The sequence below is a fragment of the Neofelis nebulosa genome, chromosome 11 (assembly GCF_028018385.1).
Source record: "Neofelis nebulosa isolate mNeoNeb1 chromosome 11, mNeoNeb1.pri, whole genome shotgun sequence".
NCBI classification, from domain to species: Eukaryota; Metazoa; Chordata; class Mammalia; order Carnivora; family Felidae; genus Neofelis; species Neofelis nebulosa.
In genome coordinates, this window is record NC_080792.1 from 331,918 (window position 1) to 351,035 (window position 19,118).

The 19,118-nt window shown below is 53.2% G+C and overlaps 1 protein-coding gene and 1 long non-coding RNA gene across 10 annotated transcripts in view; one reads left to right on the forward strand and one right to left on the reverse strand.

The window, feature by feature from the left end:
- Nucleotides 1-11,470: 11,470 nt before the first annotated feature.
- LOC131489860 (uncharacterized) lies at nucleotides 11,471-12,888 on the reverse strand. The gene is made up of 2 exons (XR_009250777.1): nucleotides 12,738-12,888; nucleotides 11,471-12,127 (listed from the first exon to the last, which is right to left on the reverse strand). It is a non-coding gene; the product is annotated as an uncharacterized LOC131489860 (long non-coding RNA).
- A 653-nt stretch (nucleotides 12,889-13,541) lies between these two features.
- The window catches only part of SLC66A2 (solute carrier family 66 member 2), a 52,874-nt gene continuing 47,297 nt past the window's right edge, over nucleotides 13,542-19,118 (forward strand). For 5 of the 9 annotated variants that reach the window (XM_058691744.1, XM_058691743.1, XM_058691746.1 and 2 more), the window contains exon 1: nucleotides 13,868-14,610. In XM_058691744.1, the coding sequence (XP_058547727.1) occupies nucleotides 14,408-14,610 (203 nt within the window). In that variant the 5' untranslated portion in view covers nucleotides 13,868-14,407. Of the gene's footprint in view, nucleotides 13,625-13,867; nucleotides 14,611-15,113; nucleotides 15,199-19,118 lie in introns of those variants that run through there. The other 4 variants (XM_058691738.1, XM_058691740.1, XM_058691739.1 and 1 more) reach the window with 4 other exon arrangements.

Below are 19,118 nucleotides of genomic sequence, written 5' to 3' on the forward strand. Positions count from 1 at the left end.
ACCTGCTGCGCCCAGCAGGCCACTGGGACACGAGCCTGAGCAAACAAAGACAGGCCCCCAGCTCGGAGGGTGGCTGGAGGTCCGGGTGGGCTGTGGGGTTCTCTCCAGGTACTTCTGGTAGAGCTGGCCCAGCACCGCCCTTGAGGGGACGGAGCCTCTGAAACTCCCACCAGAATCTGAGGCCTGGGGGCTCCCTAAGAAGGAAGGGGGCTCAGACCCAGTTCCCTCGCTCAGTCGGGAATGGTAAGAAAGCAGAGGCAGGGTGATGTGAGGGCTCATGCCGTCACCAAGAAAGAGAACCTGTAAGGTATGTAGGAAGATTCTAGAAGTCCAGCTGTTAGGGGAGCAGGTGGCAAAGACCTTGATGTGGTCATGGAAATAGGTGGTTGTCCTGGAACAGAGGCAGAAGTCACCGGAGGTGGGATGTTCAGGGCCTGGGTGGTTAAAACCGCACATCCTAGCGTGGTTCTCAAGCCACAGCATCCACGTCGCCCGGTGGCCTTCCTGAGCCCAAGAATCTACTTTTTTTTTTTCAGTTTGAGACAGAGAGAGAAAGAGGGAACCCATGTTCAGGTGAGGGGGGCAGAGGGAGAGAGAATCTTGAGCAGCCTGTTGTAGGGCTCAATCCCATGACCCTGGGATCATGGCCTGAGGCAAAATCAAGAGTCGGATGTTCAACCGACTGAGCCACCCCAAGAATCTGCATTTGGACAAGCACATCATGTAATACCTTTGCACACCCATGATGCTTGATAGTGTTGGGCCAGAGTGAAAGTGAGCTCGATGACTTTAGGGGAGAGGAAAAGAAAGGCTTAGTCCCGCGTTTGGGGTTGCAAGCACTTCCAAGTTCCCAGGTACGCTAGGGGTACAGAACTGGGAGACAGACGAGGTGTGTCAGCTGACTGGGAAGGGTAGGAAAAGTGTTACAGAAAGGGGAATACCCAAATGCTGTTTCTGGAAGAGGGGCTAATACTTTTTATTTCCACTTTCTCGTTCATCTCCACAATAACACATGCAAGGCAAATGTTATTGCCTTGCCACTTCACACATGGGGCCCTAAACTTCACTAAGTTGTTTGAGAATATAGTACAGGGCCAGGAGTGGGGTATAGCACCGAGAAAGTCCATCAAAGGATACTATCAACAGAATGAAAAGGCAACCTTCAGAATGGGCGAAAATATTTCCAAGTCATATATCAGATAAGGAATTGATACCAGAATATATAGAGAATTCCTAAAACTCAACAACAACAAAAAATAAACAACCTGATTAAAAATGGGCAAAGGACTTGAACAGACATCTCTCCAAAGAAGACGTACAAGTGGCCAACAAGCACATGAAAGGATACTCAACATCACTGGTCACCAGCGACATGCAAATCCAAACCACAGTGAGATACGCTTTCACATTAATGATGATGGTTATTCTCAGAAACACAGAAACAACAGGTGTGGGTGAGGCTGTGGAGAGACTGGAACTCGGGTGTATTGCTGGCCAGAACTTAAAATGGAGCAGTTGTTGTGGACGGTGAGGCAGCGGGTCCTCAAAAAATTACAAATAGAATCACCATATGAATCAGCGACTCCACTTCTGGGCATATGCCCCCAAAAGTGAAAACGGGGTGTGGGGGGATGCCTGGGGGCTCAGTGGGTTAAGCATCTGACTTTTTAAAAAAAAATTTTTTAACGCTTATTTATTTTTGAGACAGAGAGAGACAGAGCATGAACAGGGGAGGGTCAGAGAGAGGGAGACACAGAATCTGAAACAGGCTCCAGGCTCTGAGCTGTCAGCACAGAGCCCGATGCGGGGCTCAAACTCCCAGACCACGAGATCATGACCTGAGCCAAGGTCGGCTGCTTAACCAATTGAGCCACTCAGGCAGCCCAGCATCTGACTTTTGATTTCAGCTTAGATCATGATCTCAGTGTCATGGGATCGAGCCCTGCATCGGCTTTGTGCTGATTGTAGAGCCTGCGTGGGATTCTCTCTCTCTCTCTCTCTCTCTCTGCCCCTCCCCTGCTTGTATGCGAGCTCTCTCTCTCACTCTCTCTCTGCCCCTCCCCTGCTCTCTCTCTCAAAAAAAGTTTAATAAAAAAAAAGTTGTTTAAAGTACATTTTTTCCAGCTTCAAACTCTAGGCTAACAATTCCAGGACCAAAATGAACAAACAAAAAAACATACAGTTTCAACTTAAAAAAAAAAAAAAAAAAAAGAATTGCAGGACCTGGGAAACCTGTGATTCTCTTTCGCCTTTGTGTTTTTAAAAACACGTTTTATGTTTCTGAAGTGTAATCTCTCTCGTCCAGTGAGAACCTACTCGGAAAGTCTCTGAGAACCACCCCCCTCCCGCCGGAGATATAGGATCTGTCCTTCTACATCTAGCACCTGGGTGGTGTTCACCTATACCGGTTAGTTAGGGAGCAAAGTCTTAATCCTGCATCCATGTGAGACAAATTCATTAATATGGAAGCAAGCATCACTTAATAGAAACCCACCTTAGGAATATTACATTTAAGGAACTAGGTTTGGGGAGAAGAATCCTCTAATGTAGCTGAGGTGGGGCATCCACAACATGAGAGCACTGAAGTGTGCCAGGAAAATGCAGACATCAGATGCTGTGGGTGACGTCTCGCTGGTCCAAGGCTAGATGGATCGGAAAAGAAAAGAGGCAGCAGAACATATTTATGAAACCAAGGACGTGGGCCACCAGAGCACAAGCTAAAAAAGAAGCAAAGCTTTATCTCAGTTGGAAACTCACATTTTGAGGGATGAGAGCGTCACTGTCTGACCAAATGTGAGAGGCAGTTCTGTGCCCAAAGCGTCAACGCCAGGGAGGGCTCAGGTGCCCCCGGCTCCGTGTGGGGCCTTCGCCGCAGGGCCTCACCTGTGCACGCTGCGGACCCAGGCGCCTGCAGCTGCTGTGTCAGGACAGGTCAGAGTGCTCTCTTTCGTCTTTGTCTCATGCTCGTTAAAAGGGCTCTTGTATAGGTACCGATGCAGAATGCGGGATATGGGCTCCCAGGCTCCAGTCTCTACCTTTGATACGTTTGCAGATTCTCATTTACAAAATCTGTTAGAAGAGGGGTTCTTTTGGGGTACAGATTTGGATACACAGATTTGAGTAGAAGGTTTCTTGCTTTTTATTCGAAAATAGTGGCAACATTTTCCTAATCTTGAATAATGTTTATAATTATTTTAGTTTCATAACTTTTTCAGGTTTTAATGCAACATTATCCACTATTTTGTAATCCACTAATTATTTACCGTGCCATCTGGCCCCCTTTGTTTAAGTGTCCTCTCCTGGAAGCAATTCTCCTAAGCCATGAGGACTTCCTGCACTGGGTGTGAATTTGAAAAGAGTGGCTCTCAAACCTGGCTCCACGGTGACCAGACTCAGCACTATCCTATTTGTCAGTGCTCTGGGGTGGCTTTAAATGTTTTTTGTTTTTTGGTTTTTTTTGAGAGAGAGATCGAGCACGCGCGTGAGCAGGGGAGGGGCAGAGAGAGAGGGAGAGAGAGAGTCCTAAGCAGGCTCCGCACCGTCAGCCCAGAGCCTGACACGGGGCTCCATCCCACAACGTTGAGATCATGACCTGGGTGGAAACCAAGAGTCGATGCTTAACAGACTAAGCCCCCGGGTGCCCCTGGGGTGGCTGTAAAGCCTCCAGGGTTTCAGTGTGTGACCAAGCGTGCGAAAGCTGTGAGTGAGCAAAGACCTGGGGAAACAGGAGAGAAGGAATTGAGTTTAAGCCCTGCCCCTGCCCCCCCCCCCCCCCAAGCAAAAAGACCTTCACTGTCTCTGATTTGGATACAGACTAATGAGCCACTGTGAGTTGTCTACAATTTGAAACAGGACAGATTTTCGAAATATTGTTTCCTTTGCGTGCTCAAATCCGCCTCCGATTTATCTGGTGCATTTTTCATTTCAGTTGCTCTAATTTCAGCTCCAGAATTTCTTTTGGTCTTAGGTTTTCTTTCTTGTCGGTAGTTCACACACTGTCTTCTTGACTTTGTCACTCTCCAGCTCTTTGAGCATCTTTTTTTTTTTTTTTTAATTTTTTTTAATGTTTATTTATTTTTGAGACAGAGAGAGACAGAGCATGAACAGGGGAGGGTCAGAGAGAGGGAGACACAGAATCGGAAACAGGCTCCAGGCTCCGAGCCATCAGCCCAGAGCCTGACGCGGGGCTCGAACTCACGGACCGCGAGATCGTGACCTGAGCCGAAGTCGGACGCTTAACCGACTGAGCCACCCAGGTGCCCCATCTTTGAGCATCTTTAAGACAGTTGCTTGAAAGTCTCTCCAGTAGATCTGACACCGGGTCCTTTTTAGGGACAGATTCTGTTGAATTATCTTTTTCCTTTCAATGGGCCAAAGTCCCCTGTTTCTTTGTGTGCCTTGTGATTTGCTGAGCGCTGGACATTCGAATCTCATGATGCGGTTACTCTGGAAATCAGATTCTCCCCCTTCCCCAGGGTTTGCTGTTTTGTTGTCGTCGCTCTTTTCATGGTTGCAGGCTCTGTGCCGGGGGTCAGCCTGAGGTGTCCATTTAATGTCTTCCTCGGCCTTTTCTGAGCCTTTCCTTGGACATGTGCCGTCACTTCCTAATTTCCCCCAAATAGGCAGCTGTTTTTCAATGTCCTAGTCTTTAACGTGTGGCTCCCGAAAGGGGAAAAGTGGAAAACAAAAGGGGGATAAGAGGGCACTTATCCCCTTGAAGTCACTCGAGCTGGAGCCGGAGGGGTGACAGCAATGGCCGCCAGCCTCTGAGTCCGCACCTGTGTGGTCAGAGCATGGCCTCCTGGCGTTTGGGGGACGGGGTCCTTTTCGTCCACCTGGCTTCTGCGGGCTGCTCCAGAAACACGTGCCCGGCTGCCTGCCACGTGGCTGGGGCGCGGGACGGGCAGGTGCTGCTGTGCTGCGAGCTGGAGTGGACCAAAATTGACGACTTCTCCCGGACACGTGGCAGGCCTCGGGCAGAGTCCACAGTTCCAAAGCAGTCCCATCACACAGGTTCCGCCCCTGCTGTTGTCATCTGGGGGGGAGAGATTCCCGGGGCCCCTGCTCTGCCGTCTTCCCAGAATCCTCTCCAAGGTTATAAGCACCTTAAAAAGAGTGTGATACATAATTCCAAATGGCCCCGACGAAGGCTTCCTCATTTCGCACCTTGACCAGCCTTGTGTCTGGTTTTTATTCTGGACTGGGCACCACCAGTGTGGCTGCAGTCTCCTCTCAAAAGCCACCCCGAGGAGAATACAGTAAAAAAGTAGCACTCTTCTTTTTTTTGTAATGTTTATTTATTTTTGAGAGAGAGAGACAGAGCGTGAGTGGGGGCGGGGCAGAGAGAGAGGGAGACACAGAATCCGAAGCAGGCTTCAGACCCTCAGCTGTCAGCACGGAGCTGGATGCGGGGCCTGAACCCACGAACCGTGAGATCATGACCTGGGCTGAAGTCGGACGCTTAACCGGCTGAGCCACCCAGGCGCCCCTAAAAAGTTGCATTCTGTGCAGAGTAGAAATAAAATCAGTTCTGCTGTTTCTGTGGATCAAACACGGTGACACGGTGGTCAGGAAACTCAGCATCTCGGGGTGCCTGGGGGCTTAGTCGAAGCACCTGGAGACTTAGTCGGTTAAGCGTCCAACTCTTGGTTTCGGTTCAGGTCATGATCTCGGAGTTTCGTGGGTTTGAGCCCTGCATTGGGCTCTGCTCTGACAGCGTGGAGCCTGCTCGGGATATTCTCTCTCTCTCTCTCTCTCTCTCTCTCTCTCTCTCTCTCCTTCTCTTTCTGCTCCCCCCTTGCTTACTCTCTGTATCTCTCAAAATAAATAAGCTTAAGAAAGAAAAACCAGTGTCTTCCCATCAGTCTCTTTAGGTGGAAACTCTGGAGCTTTGGCCTGGCTCTTGGCCATCAGTCCCTCTCCCCTTAAGTACCTCCTCCCTGTCCGTGGGCCACAAGTGTCTTGGGAACAAAACCCCAAACCTGAGGAAAACAGTTCTTTTCTTTCAGATGAACAATTCATCAAGTCACAGTCTTAGTGAGGAGAGCCAAGGAAGCAATCACACAGGCTGGGGCCGGAGGGCACGTGTTCAGCTCCCAGGAGGCTGGGGTGCCAGTTCCAGGCAGAGCACGGGGACCCCAGGAACGGCTCTAGCACACCGAGTGGGAGGGAGGGAGAGAAACCTGTAAGAAGGAAGAGTCTCAGGGACTTGGTAGCCAGTCGATGTGCATTTGTATTAAAATATTCTCTTCAGTTCAATTTATTTTCCTTTCCTGAATGGTTTTGCAAACGTAAGAATTGTGCTACTTTTTGTCACTGCTCAGACCAAGATCATAGGATTTAAAATACTTTAAGGCGTGTGGATAAAAACAGAAAACTAAAGCTGCCTGAAGCTTTTCTGGAGCCCACCCAGGAAGGCAAGTAGGAGGGAGGCTCTCAGGGGGCTGGAGCCGGGCTTCCCTGGGCAGCGGGGGGCGGGCGGGCGGCAGACCGACAGCCTCCTGCTCCCGCAGGTTTCAGCGGTCACATGACCCCCATGCGAGAAGCCACATACCAAAGGTCACATGTTGTATGATTCCGTTCATAGGAAAGAGCCAGAAAAGGTAAATCCCCAGAAACAGAGAGCAGATTGGTGGTTTCCAGGGGCTGGAGGGAGGGGCTTGGGGAGGAGTGAGGTTTTACTTTGTGGTGATGAAATGTGTGGGAACTGGACAGAAATGTGCGGGCAGAGCAGCGTGACTGCGCTGACTGCCACCGAACTGTGTGCTTTAACAGTGCCGATTCCGTGTCGCGTGAATTGCGCCTCAATTTAAAAAGAAAAGGGGAAGGTTCATAAGCAAAACCGCGTGCTTCTAGAGCTAGAAAGCCCCTTGTGCGTGGTGTGCATTCGTGCGTGTGCACGCGTGCGCATGTACTTGGCTTGGACAGGCACTGGCTTCCTCGGTTCGCTCTGGTCGTGTCTCCCCCCGGGCGTGCTGCTTCTCCCCAGCAGGGGCTCTTCCGGCCCAGGGAGCTTCCCTTGGTCACGGTCACACGGAGTCTGCACAGACCGGTTGGTCGGCTTCCGCACACCTTCCTCCCTTTCTTGACTGCTCCGTGACTTCTCCTTTCCTTTGCTACTAATTGCCTTCGGCTCATTCTGTTGTCATCCCTACTGTCCCGAAACAGCTCCCTTTGGAGAGTCAATATTTCTGCTAAATAAGCTCATGGGACATCTTTTTTTTTTTTTTGGTACAAGATCTCACATTCATTTTCCAGTGGATTCTTAGCCAAAGACCGTAAATGAGAATCATGTTACAATTTCTTTATTTGTTCGTCTCATGTGCGGCTGCCATCTTATTACCCAGTTTTTGTTTGAAATGGTCTCTATTCCAGTTATTAACGAAGAGTTTTGCTCGTGAGACAGCCTGGTATATCTTCTCCTCTCTCTTATCCTTCCTGCTGATGACCCTCCAGCCAGGCAGCAGGACAAGCCAATGACGCGGAATTTCCATTTCACTTTTTGAAAAGTAAGTAAAGCCCTTTCTAGGTCTTTGAGAATTTTTTTTAAAGTAATCTCTACACCTCACATGGGGCGCAAACTTACGACCCCAGTATCCAGAGTCACATACCCCCACTGACTGAGCCAGCTGGGCACCCCAGTCTTGGGACTCCTGATATGAGCTCACCGGTTCTTTGAGCTCTGCACGTCCCGTGTCTGGACTCAGCTTCTGCGGGTAACTGTACCCGCTCATTCTGGTCTTTTTAGATTCGGTCAAATTCTGACTGTCTTCTCTCAGTTTAATTTCATAATGGGTTATTTTTCTCTCTGAATGTTTCATAAAATAATTCCTTGAAAAAATTTATAATCATTCCGTAGACCTCTCTCGAGCTTTTCTCTAGCAGATTGCCCACCCGCGTAGGTTTAGTTTCTTCAAACTGCAGTTACACCCTTGAGCCCAGCCTCTTTCTCAGAGAGTACCTTGTTGGGTAGACAGTTCCCGTGTCCTTCACCCAGCCTCCCCTAAAAACATCTTCCACAACCACAGGGCGCTGTCACCACCAGGGACCCGGGACATCAGGACATGGGGCACTGCTGTCAGCTACACTGCACGCCTCATCCAGACTTCCCTCCCTCCCTCCTTCCCTTCCACTTAATACTATCATCATCTGACACATTTTAAGAATTGCATGTGTTTCTCTGAAATATTTCATTTATTTTAGTGTTTATTTATTTTTGAGAGAGACAGGGAATGAGCAGGAGAGGGGCAGAGGGAGAGGGAGACACCGAATCCGAAGCAGGCTCCAGGCTTCCACTGTCAGCACAGAGCCTGATGTGGGGCTCAAACCCATGGACCGGGAGATCGTGACCTGATCCAAAGTCGGAGGCTTAACCGAGGGAGCCCCCCAGGCGCCCCTGAAGATATTTTAAAACAACACACACCCTCTGCTGCTCGGTCACTGATCTGTCACACTCTCGGGACAGTTAGGTTTGCATAAGAAAGGTGGCGAGGCGCTTGGGCTCGGGTCCCAACAAGGCGGTGGTGGCTGTTAAGCTCCCAGGTGCTTCATGAAAACCAGGCTCTGGCCTGAGCCCCGTGGGGCGTCACCGGGCACCTCTGCTCTCCTCCCCGGTGAGGCTCACAGATGCTTCCGAAGTAGGATTCACGAAGATCTCCTACACTGTTTTGGGCTGTTGTTTTCTATTTTCTCTTTGTTGACTAGTTCTGGAATGTTCCTGGCAGCAGCCTGTCAACCTTGTTCCCCTGCTGCAAGTTAGGGGTTTCATTTTTGCAGCTCAGATGCCCCGCAGCTGGTGTTCCCCTGGCTCTCTCTGGACCTGGGTCCTCACTTCCTCCTCTCTATGGCCCGTGCAGGTGGCCTGTCTCCACACCCCAGCAGCTCGGAGCTCCCGCTTTCTCCTGGTCTCACTGCAGGAGGACTTTCCATTTCTGCTACTGTTCTCACGGGTTTGGGGAAAGGGGAAATACTTGTCATGGGCTGGTGGCTCTGCCTGGACTGGGTTAGTGCCTTCTCACCAGGAAAAGCCATGCAGCTTCATGAGCAGGAGCTGGTGGGGGCACCTCTTAGGGCCCACCCCTTTTCTTTCCTGTGTTTCTGAATATTTCCTCCCTTTTGTTGTCCTTTTATCTGTTTTCATGATTTTGTTGTTCAAAACTAAAGCGGTAACAATGTTCCTGTGTGGGGTCTCCGCAATCTGTCAGCCACATGGGCATTCCTGTCCCGATGGCTGAGCAGGTCCTTGCAAACTCAGGGCTCTCAAAGGCAGAAGTACAGCTGAGAAAGGTGGTGAAACCCTTGACCTCTGGATGCCGGGGCCTTTCCTGAGTCCAGAGAGGCCAGAGAAGGCCTGGAAGGTCGGACCACCGTTCCCATGGCCCAGGAAAACGGGAGAGGCAGTAGGTCTGTGGTGCTGGAGTGTGGTTCTGTCCTCCCCGTAGGCGATCTGCATTTTAAAAGCCATCTTTTAGGGGTGCCTGGAGGGCTTGGTCCATTAGGCGAAACTCTGGGTTTCAGCTCAGGTCATGACCTCGCAGTTTGGTGGCTTTGAGCCCTGCATCGGGCTCTGCTCTGGCAGGTGTGGAGCCTGCTTGGGATTCTCTGTCTGCCCCTCCCCCACTCATGCTGTCTTTCTCAAAAATAAACAAACTTAAAAAAAAAAGAGCCATCGTTTATGAAATTTAAAACAGTCGCAGAGCTGCTCTGCTGGTGGAGTCTTAGTGGGAGGTGCCAACCAGGCGGGAGCTGCGTTTGGTCCGCGTCGGGCTGGGCAGACACTGCAGGGCTCATAGTGGCTCCTTTACGTAACAATATGGGTGTCGGTTTGAAAGATTAGAAGTGGGCTCAACTGGGTTTTTAGGAGTCCTCAGTCTGGGGCTTTGTGCAGTGTGTGTGAGTGTGGTTAAATGCCATTTGGGAAGTGGTAAGGTGGTGGACATTTCAGAATTCGATTGTATGTTACAGGAAGTAATGCTCATCTGTAATGAACAATCCCAGATTCCAGTGGTTGAGCCCAGTGAAACTCATCGGTGTCACAGTCCGACATGGGGGCTCTGCCTCATGTTGTCAGTCAAGCGTCATGTCCCATCTAGCCGGGAGCCACATCCTAGGCTACATCCCAGTGGATTCTCCACTGTCTTGTTTGCACCTGGTCAGCAGGCGAAGGCAAGCAAGGAGGGTCCGGTGGAGGCCCAAGGGGGCCAGGCCTGCAGGTGGGGTGAGTCAGTGTCCCCTCCCCTCATTGGCTAGAGCTCGGCCACTCGGCACCAGTGCAGGGTGAGGACACAGAGGCCGGTGGTGGGCCCAGCCTCGGCCACGGGTGGTGAGCTGCCCGAAGGAAAGGCTGAGCTCAGGGTACGGGGCACACAGACGTTCTTTGCCCCACTCCACCAGGCGAGGGCTACGGCTGGGTCGACGAAGAAAGCCGGGGTGGGGGTGAGAGTCATCAGGGGACCAGCACCAAGTGCTCTGGGGCTGGCGCTGGAAGTCCGTGTTCCGGAACTTTACAACCCAAGTTCCTTGAGTGAAGCCTCCTATCTGTCTCCTTGCAGGTTTCCTGGACACGGGGGCAGGCACAGCAGCGGAGGGGGGCGGCCCCGCCTCTTCTCTGCCCGTGACGCTGACCGTCTTGTTAGTCACTCCCTGGGGACTTCTAGATTCGCTTCCGGTCGTGGCTGTCACCATACACTGGCTGGCGGAAAAAGCAGAAATGTGTTCTCTCGCAGTTTTGAAGGCTAGAAGTCCAAAATCAGTTTTACAGGCCCAGGTCAGGGTCCTGGCAGGGCTGTGCTCCTTCCGGAGGCTCCTGGGGACAGTCCCTCCGGTGCCTCCAGCCTCTGTGAGCTGCCTGTGTTCCTTGGCCTGTGGTGGCCTCTGCTCCTTTGTCGTCTCCCGCCTTCTTCTTGTAGAGACACAGGAGATGGCATTTAGAGCCCACCTGGGTAATCTAGGGGGATCTCCCTCCCTCAAGATCCTTTTTGCAAAAAAAAAAAAAAAAAAAATTATTTATTTTGAGAGAGAGAGAGAGAGAGAGCCTGAGTGGGGAGGGGCAGAGAGAGAGGGAGAGAGAGAATCCCAGGCAGGCTCCGTGCTGTCAGCACAGAGCCCAACACCATGCTTGATGTCACGGACCATGACACCGTGACCTGAGCTGAAATCGAGAGTCAGATGCTTAACCAACTGAGCCATGCAGGTGCCCTGCTGTCTCAAGATCCTTAATGTAATCACATCTGTATTTTTAAAAAATATTTTATTTTGGGATGCCTGGGTGGCTCAGTCGTTTAAGTGTCCAACTTCAGCTCAGGTCATGATCTCGAGATTCTTGAGAATCGGGCTCTGTGCTGACAGGTGGGAGCCTGAAACCTGCTTCCGATTCTGTGTCTCCCTCTCTCTCTGCCCCTCCCCTGCTCATGATCTGTGTGTGTGTGTGTGTGTGTGTGTGTGTGTGTGTCAAAAATGAATAAATGTTAAAAAATATTCAAAAAATTTTATTTATTTTTATTTTTTAAAAGGTTTCATTTTTAAGTAATCTCTACACCCAACATGGGGCTCAGACTCCTCAACCCTGAGATCAAGAGTCACACACTCCACCAACTGAGCCAGCCAATGCCCTGCATTTCTTCTCCTTCTCCTTCTTCTTCTTCTTCTTCTTCTTTTTTAATAAGGTAACATTCACAGGTTTCTGGGGATTAGGATGATATACTTGGGGGCCATTTTCTGGCCTAGCACAATTTGACTTTTTTTGTTTGTGGGAAGTCATGTAACACATTCACCATCTCAGATGAGCTGTCCTCCCTTCTCCTGACTGACCGATGGTTCTAGACCAGAGAGTGCCACTCGGATTCCAGATAGTTGGTGTTTAAAACGATTACAAGCCCACTCTCAGTCATCAGCTCACTTTCGGGGTGAAGTCCTGGGCCAAGAACGCAGGATTGTATCCACTTAGCAGGCTCTGAGATGTGCCCTGATAGATCCAGGGGAGTAGGCGGCTGGGGGCCGGTGAGCAATCTGCCCGCCTTTGCCAGCATGAACAGGACCAGTGGACATGACTCCACGTGATCCAGTGAGAGTAGGCGGGGAGCCTGTCCCTCCACCCCAGGCTCCAGGACAGAGTGGAACGCTCCCGGGCCTGCAGAGTTCAGGAGAGGCGGTTAAGTAGGAACACCTACTTCTTTTCTCCCAGTCTTGCCGCCACTTCCCTCTCTGTGTGTGTATTTTCATTTCCCTGTACATTCCTGCTGCTGTGTTCTCAGTTGTTCCCTGTGGATCCTCTGAGTAGCTGTGACTCAGAAAACCTAACAACAGCCTGGGACACTGGGGGGAAGTAAGCATGACCCTGTGCTTTAAGGAGGCCCTTCTCATCACACCAGGCTTGTTTGGGACTTAGTCTCAGTGAGGTCCGTGCTGTTCCCATGATTTCTCACAAAATCTTCCCGGTAGGAAGCAGGAGACCAGGTCAGACCTGCGGGCGGGGAAGCTGGCCGGCCACCTGCTCTCATCCACCAGGCCTTCCCTTTTGGGGTGTTTCAGGTCCCACCGCACTGAGATGGGAGCAGAACCCTGGGGCCCTGCAGTTCTCTGCCTTGAGTCCCTCCTGCAAGAGGCCTGGGCACACAGGGCTCTCTGGCTTCTCACAAGGGTCCTCACGGCTCACCATCCCACCGGGCATAGGGCTCCATGCACACCCAGACCGCCAGCATGCAGGCGCGGTGCACCTGCTAGGGCCCCTGGGGGCTCACCTCGGTCGGGGAAGAGCTCTGTGAATGGGCCGAGGCTGGGAAGCACTTGGCAAGTCAGGGAGCGGCATGTCCAGCACGTCCTTCGGTCCTTCGGTCACGATGTGTCTGAGAGACTGCGCCCCGACCAGCAGTCCCGGCTGCCGCCCTGGGCCTGGGGGCAGTCCCGGCTGCCGCCCTGGGCCTGGGGTACCTGCGGTGGGAGCGGAAGGCGGGCCTGCGGAGGCTTCGGGCACACGGTGGGCCTGTTTCCGCCTCACCGGAGACCAGGTGAGGTTCCTGACACGGCTCACTTCTGCACCCTGCTCCTCAGGGCCCCGCTCGCATCGGGACGGGCAGCCCCCACCACCCCCCAACCCCCCGACTCCCCAGGTCGTCGGAAACGAAGGTGCGGAGGGACCGCCGGCATCACCGGGGGCGGGGGAGGGCAGACCCAACCCGGGCCCCCACGAGGGGGGCCCCCAGGCCTCGCGCAGACCTCGGCCGTGGACGGCACCCTGTCCTCTGCCTTCCGTGGCGGCGCACCGCGTCCACACGGCCCCTCGCCCAGGCACAGGTCGGGGGACGCGTCTGGTGCGTCCCTGGCTCTCGAGGCGCGGTCTCGCCACGCAAGTGTTTCCTAATCGGGGAGGGGCGGGCCGGGCCGGCGGAGCAGCATCGCCGCGGCGACCCCCAACCCACGACTTCGGTCTCGGTCTAGCTCCGACCCCTCCCTGACAGGCCGGTGCGCTCTAGGACCCAGCGCCTCTCGGCCTGCCGCCTGGGTGGGCGGGTCCCCTGCATTGTGACGTCACTCGGAGGCGGGGCTGCGGCACTGGGACGGACAGACGGAAGGTGCACGCAGAACAGACCGGGCGGGGCCGGCGCGGGCGCGGGTGCGGGCGCGGAGGGTAAGGGCCGGGCCCCGGATCCGCAGGCCGCGTGTGGACGCGGGCGCGGCGCGGGGACCGCCCTCCCCTGGCTCGGGGCTCGGGGCTCGGGGCGGGCGGTGGGTCCCAGGACTGAGTGTGCGTCCCCACCCCCGGGCCGTGCGTCCCACCCCAGACCGAGCCAACCCCCTCTCCTGCTGAGCGCGCCCCCCGGGCCTGAGCGCGCCCCCGGGGCCGAGCGCGACCGCAGGGCTGAGCGCGCCCCCGGGCCGAGCGCGTCCCCAGGGCTGAGCGCGCCCCCGGGGCCGAGCGCCCCACCAGGGCTGAGCGCGTCCCCAGGACTGAGCGCGCCCCCAGGACTGAGCGCCCCACCGGGGCTGAGCGCGCCCCCGGGACTGAGCGCGCTCCGCCCCACCCCGGCCGCGTGTTCCCGCTGGGACGCAGCCATCGCCCGCCCCCGGACTGAGCGTGCTTCCCAGGCCCGCGTCCACCGCCGTGCGCCCCGCGCCTCTTTCCCCCCGCGGGTGCCGGTTCGCGTGCGCAGGGCTCCCTGAGGCGCCGGTGTCTGAGGAGGGGGTCGTGCCGCCGCCGTGAGCCTCCGCGGGCTTCCGGGAGCGCCCTGGGAGCGCGACCCTCACTTTGCCTCCAGGGCCCTGCGCCGGAGTTCACCTCCTTTCCTCTCTCGCCAGGCCCCGATGGTGGAGGACTGCACAAGGTAGCGGCGGCGATGTGGGGGTGACCGTCAGCGCGCGTTCCAGGACCGTGAGAGCGGAGGGCCCCCGGGCCAGGTGGACGTCAGTCGGGATGGAAGCAGAAGGCTTGGATTGGCTTTTGGTCCCCTTGCACCAGCTGGTGTCCTGGGGGGCAGCCGGGGCCATGGTGTTCGGAGGGGTCGTGCCCTATATCCCACAGTACAGGGACATCCGGAGGACTCAGAATGCTGAGGGCTTCTCTACCTACGTGTGTCTGGTGCTCCTGGTGGCTAACATTTTACGGATCCTTTTCTGGTAAGTTGGGAGCTTTCTGTGGGGGTACTTCCAGGGTGATGGCTTTCTCTTTTTGGGGTTTCGGAGTGGGGTGGTGGTGCAGGCGGCTGTACTTCCTAGGAGGGAGCTGGTGAAGTGGGCGGGACTGTTCCCCGGGGAAAATGGTGGGATTGGAGTGGAGAAACTTACTGTAGTCTCATGTCCGCGTCTTCATTTTCTGTCCTTCTTACGTTGTCAAATATTTTCCCACGGACTTCTGTGTGCTGGATAAGGTCCTAGAACTGGGTCCCTGTCCTTAGAATTTGCATGGCAGTGGGAAAGAGAAAACAAGGAATGAGTAAGTGATTAAGATGAAGAAAAAGGGATGAGCTGTAGGAAGGGGACATCACAGCCTGACCACTGAGCCCCTTGGGAGGGCACATCACAGCCTGACAGGAAAGAGCATTCAGGGGTCATGTACAGGGACGGTGGTCCCCTCAGCCTTCCTGTTGTGTGTACGGTTTTGTTTTGTTTTGTTTTAATAGGAAAGTCAACTTTCTGGATAATACTTGAGACTATTTTTTCTTGCCACTCCCAGCCCAGCTTCCTCTTATTATCATTTGCATTCGGGTAAGGAACTGGAAATTAATTTTAACAGTTGCTAAAGCAAGACATGTTTGGGAGGGGGAGTTTTTAGAGGAAATGAAATGAGATCTTGGAGCCTCATTCTAAGACTAAAAAGGTCTGGAACTTTCCTTTCTACTTGGTGGCGCCCGGACCTTCTGTGAGCACAGATAGTGAGGAAAGTTGCTCCGGAGGGTGGGTGGGTGTGGAGGCCGGATAAGGGCGCCAGGCGGGGGTGTCCAGAGCTCTGCTTCTGGCCCTTCTGACTTGTTCGTTACTGAGTAATCACGTTTTTTGCTAGTTCTTTTTCTTAAGTTTATTATTTATTTTGAGAGAGAGAGAAAGAGAGCGATCAGGGGAGAGGCAGAGAGAGGGAGAGAGAGAGAGTCCTAAGCAGGTTCCACACTGTCGGCTCAGAGCCTGATGCGGGGCTTGAACTCACAAACTGTGAGGTCATGACCTGAGCTGAAATCAAAAGTCAGACTCTTAACCGACTGAGCCACCCTGGTTCCCCAGCTAATTCATGTCTGAGTCCACCTTACGGAGGTACGATTTACGTGGAATAAAAGCATCCATTGTAAGTGAACAGTTGGATGAGTTTTGACAACGCCCCCTTCCTGTCACCATCACAACCGAGAGATGACTGTTCTGAGTCCCGAAGTTCTCTCCTCTGTGTTCCATCCAGCCGTGGCCCCATGCCTTTGATTTGTGTCCACTGTGTGTTAGTTTTGCCCTGGTCCGGGGCTTTTAAAAGGTGAGCTGGTAAGTTGGCTCCTCCCCGGAGAATGTGTCACACCGCCAGGTTTGTCTCTGGGCCAGGCTACTTTGAAAGGAGGGCCAGTGGGTGCTTAGTTTTTTCTTTGGCACAAGTTGAAGAACCCCATTTTGAAGATTCCTCTTTTTCCTTTGGGGACAGAGCTCACTCCCTTCAGGGTGACCCGTGGCTTCCCTTTTCTAAAATGGCCTTAATCCAGTCTAAGGTTGAACGGAAGCAGGTCCCAAAATGCAGTTGCCTCTGACACAGTTGTTAACCCTGAGCGCACTGGAGGGCGCTCAGGGAGCCCCTGGCCTGCCACCTGCCTGGTGTCACAGCGTTGGCCAGGAAGGGCACTTCATTAGGCGCTGGAGTGGGTTTTCTCTGGCAGCGGAAGGGAAGTGCCCGAGACTGGCTTCCCTTATGGGGAGGGGGGGCGGGACGGAGAGCAGGTGAGACGTCTTTTCCTTAAGAATACTCATCCTTCAGGGCGCCTGGGTGGCTCAGTTGGTTGAGGGACCGACTTCGGCTCAGGCCGTGATCTCGCGGTCTGTGAGTTCGAGCCCTGTGTCGGGCTCTGTGTTGACAGTTCAGAGCCTGGAACCTGCTTCGGATTCCGTGTCTCCCTCTCTCTCTGCCCCTGCCCCATTCATACTCTCTCTCTGTCTCAGAAATACATTAACATAAAAAAAAAAAGAGTACTTTTCCTTTATGATTGCAAAGAAGAGAATAGGGTATCTAATCTATGTCCAAATACCTGGTTTGGAGAAGTCAGAAGTTAAACTAATTTCTTGAAAGCCAAGTCACCAGGGCCTCTGATTTAACTGGCATTTAATGTGTTTGGACTAGAAGTTCTCCCTTCACTGCCGGGCCTGGGACTTTGAGAACGAGTGTGTGCTCTCTCCTAATTCAGCACAGGGGGCCTTTAGTGATTCTCAGTTTTGTCCACGGGCCAGCGTATTTCTGTGCATCCGATTGGTCCTTCCCCGGAGTCTGCACCCTGAACCGTTCTGGGTCACTTTAGGGGTCCTGTGGCTACCGTGTGAACCCCAGCGCTGCCTTCAGGCAGCATTCTGGGATGGAGGGGGGCTGGCAGAGGGCACTGGTCCCTCCTCAGGAGTCTCTCTGGCCTGGGCATGTGCTTCTCACATAGGGCAGTACTTGGATTTCACGGGGTGAACCCCAGCAGGCAGGCTGGGCTCCGCCTGTGACTTGTGACTAACATGTACCTCTCTGCCCACCTAGTCCTAAGACCCCACTCCTGGGCCTCCTCCAGGCTTCATGGGTTAGTGGCCCACATGATTTAATAGGTTTTAGAGGGTTTCCTGTGTTCCAGACACTGCAGATGCCGCAGGGTTTACGCTTCAGCAGAAGCATTGTGTGGAACGTACCATTTACACACATACGGGTCATGGCGGGTGCCCCCTGAAGGGGAAGCAGGGTCTACACTGGAACAGTGGTGAAGTTAGAACTGAAGAGTGTGTTTCCTAGAGCTGGCTGAGAGCGTGGTCCTCAGAGCTCCAGGCTGGGAAGCCCCCTGCAGACTCGTGGAATGAGCTCGTGGGTGGCCCTGCCGCCCAGGGAGGCCAGCGGAGCTTGTAAACCCCAGGTTCCTGAAACTCGTGAGACCCTGGCACTTTATTTCTTACAATTCTTTTTTTTTTTTTTTTTTTTAATGTTTATTTGTTTTTGAGAAGAGAGAGTGAGCAGGGGAAGGGCAGAGAGAGGGGTACAGAGTTTCTGAAGCCAGCTCTGTGCTGACAGCAGAGAGCCCAACGCGGGGCTCGAACTCATGAACCGTGAGATCATGACCTGAGCTGAAGTCGGACGCTCAGCGGACTGAGCCACGCAGGCGCCCTGATTTCTTGCGATTCTTACCATCCTTTTGCAAAACTAGCATTCAGCAGATTATATTCTATAAAATGCTGATGTATAGGATTTTGTCTCTGTGGTGTCAGGAGAAGCCAAGAGAAAGGCTAAATGATGCCTCGTAGCTCATATTTGCAGGCTTGTGATTTTGTAGAAGGGATGAGGAGGGAGGGGCCACGGTGCATGGATGATGTTGCAAGGCCCCCCCAGAACTTTGGGCCTTGGTAGAGGTAGTTCTCAAGCTCCATTTGTATTGGATGAACACACTGCATCAGAGATACGGTAATGTTGGATCGGATGCGCTATAACATCGTGTTGGCTGCAGTGACGTTGTATCGGGAACGTGGGCACACTTCAGCCATGTAGTGACACCGTATCCGATGTGGTGACGTAGCATCATCTACCAGAGACTAGTAGGGCTGTACTGGAGATGTATTAACACTGTGTCAGACGTGCAGTAACCAAAGTAACTGAGATGCGATAACACCGCACTGGAGACCTGCCTTAGCGCTGCACTGGATACGGCAACATTGTGTCAGCGACGCCGTATGCTGTTTCCGAGGTGCGGTAGCACTGTATTTGGACATGCAGCATGACACTGGGTGGGAGCTACAGGAACACTGCCAGAGATACCACACTGTTGAGGACGTAGTAACATTTTGCTAAGGGTGTAGCAGTTGGCGTGACACGGGGAAGTGGATACGCAACTTCTTTCCGCTTGAGCTTTATTCTGTAACTTTGAAGACCCAGAGAAGGTGATCTCTGTGGAAACTTTGGGTGAAATGTTGCCTGTCCCCTCTTCGGTGTGTACCTTCCTGGGGGGTGAGACCTAGGGACACTGCAGTTAAGGGAGAACTTTTTTTATTTTACTGAATTTTTTTTTTTTTTTAGTTAAAAATTTTTTTTTGATGTTTTTATTTGCTTTTGAGACGTGAGCTGGGGAGGGGCAGAGAGAGAGGGCGACAGGAACTGAAGTGGGCTCCGTGCTGACAGCAGAGAGCCTGACATGGGGCTCGAACTCCAGCCGTGAGATCATGACCTGAGCCGAAGTCGGATGCCTCGCTGACTGAGGCTCCCAGGCTCCCAGGCGCCCCGAACCCTTTCAGAGTGGCTGTGTGAGCGACAGGCCCTTCACCTGTCTGGTAGGCTGTCCCATCATTTGTCCTCAGAAGAAGTTGTGCCAACCCATATTGTCAGGGACAGGAGAGGGAAAAGTGCTCTCACGACATCCCCGTCAGTACAGATTATTAGCATCAAAGGAAGAAAAGCTTAACTAATTTGACAAGTAAAAAATGGTATCTTT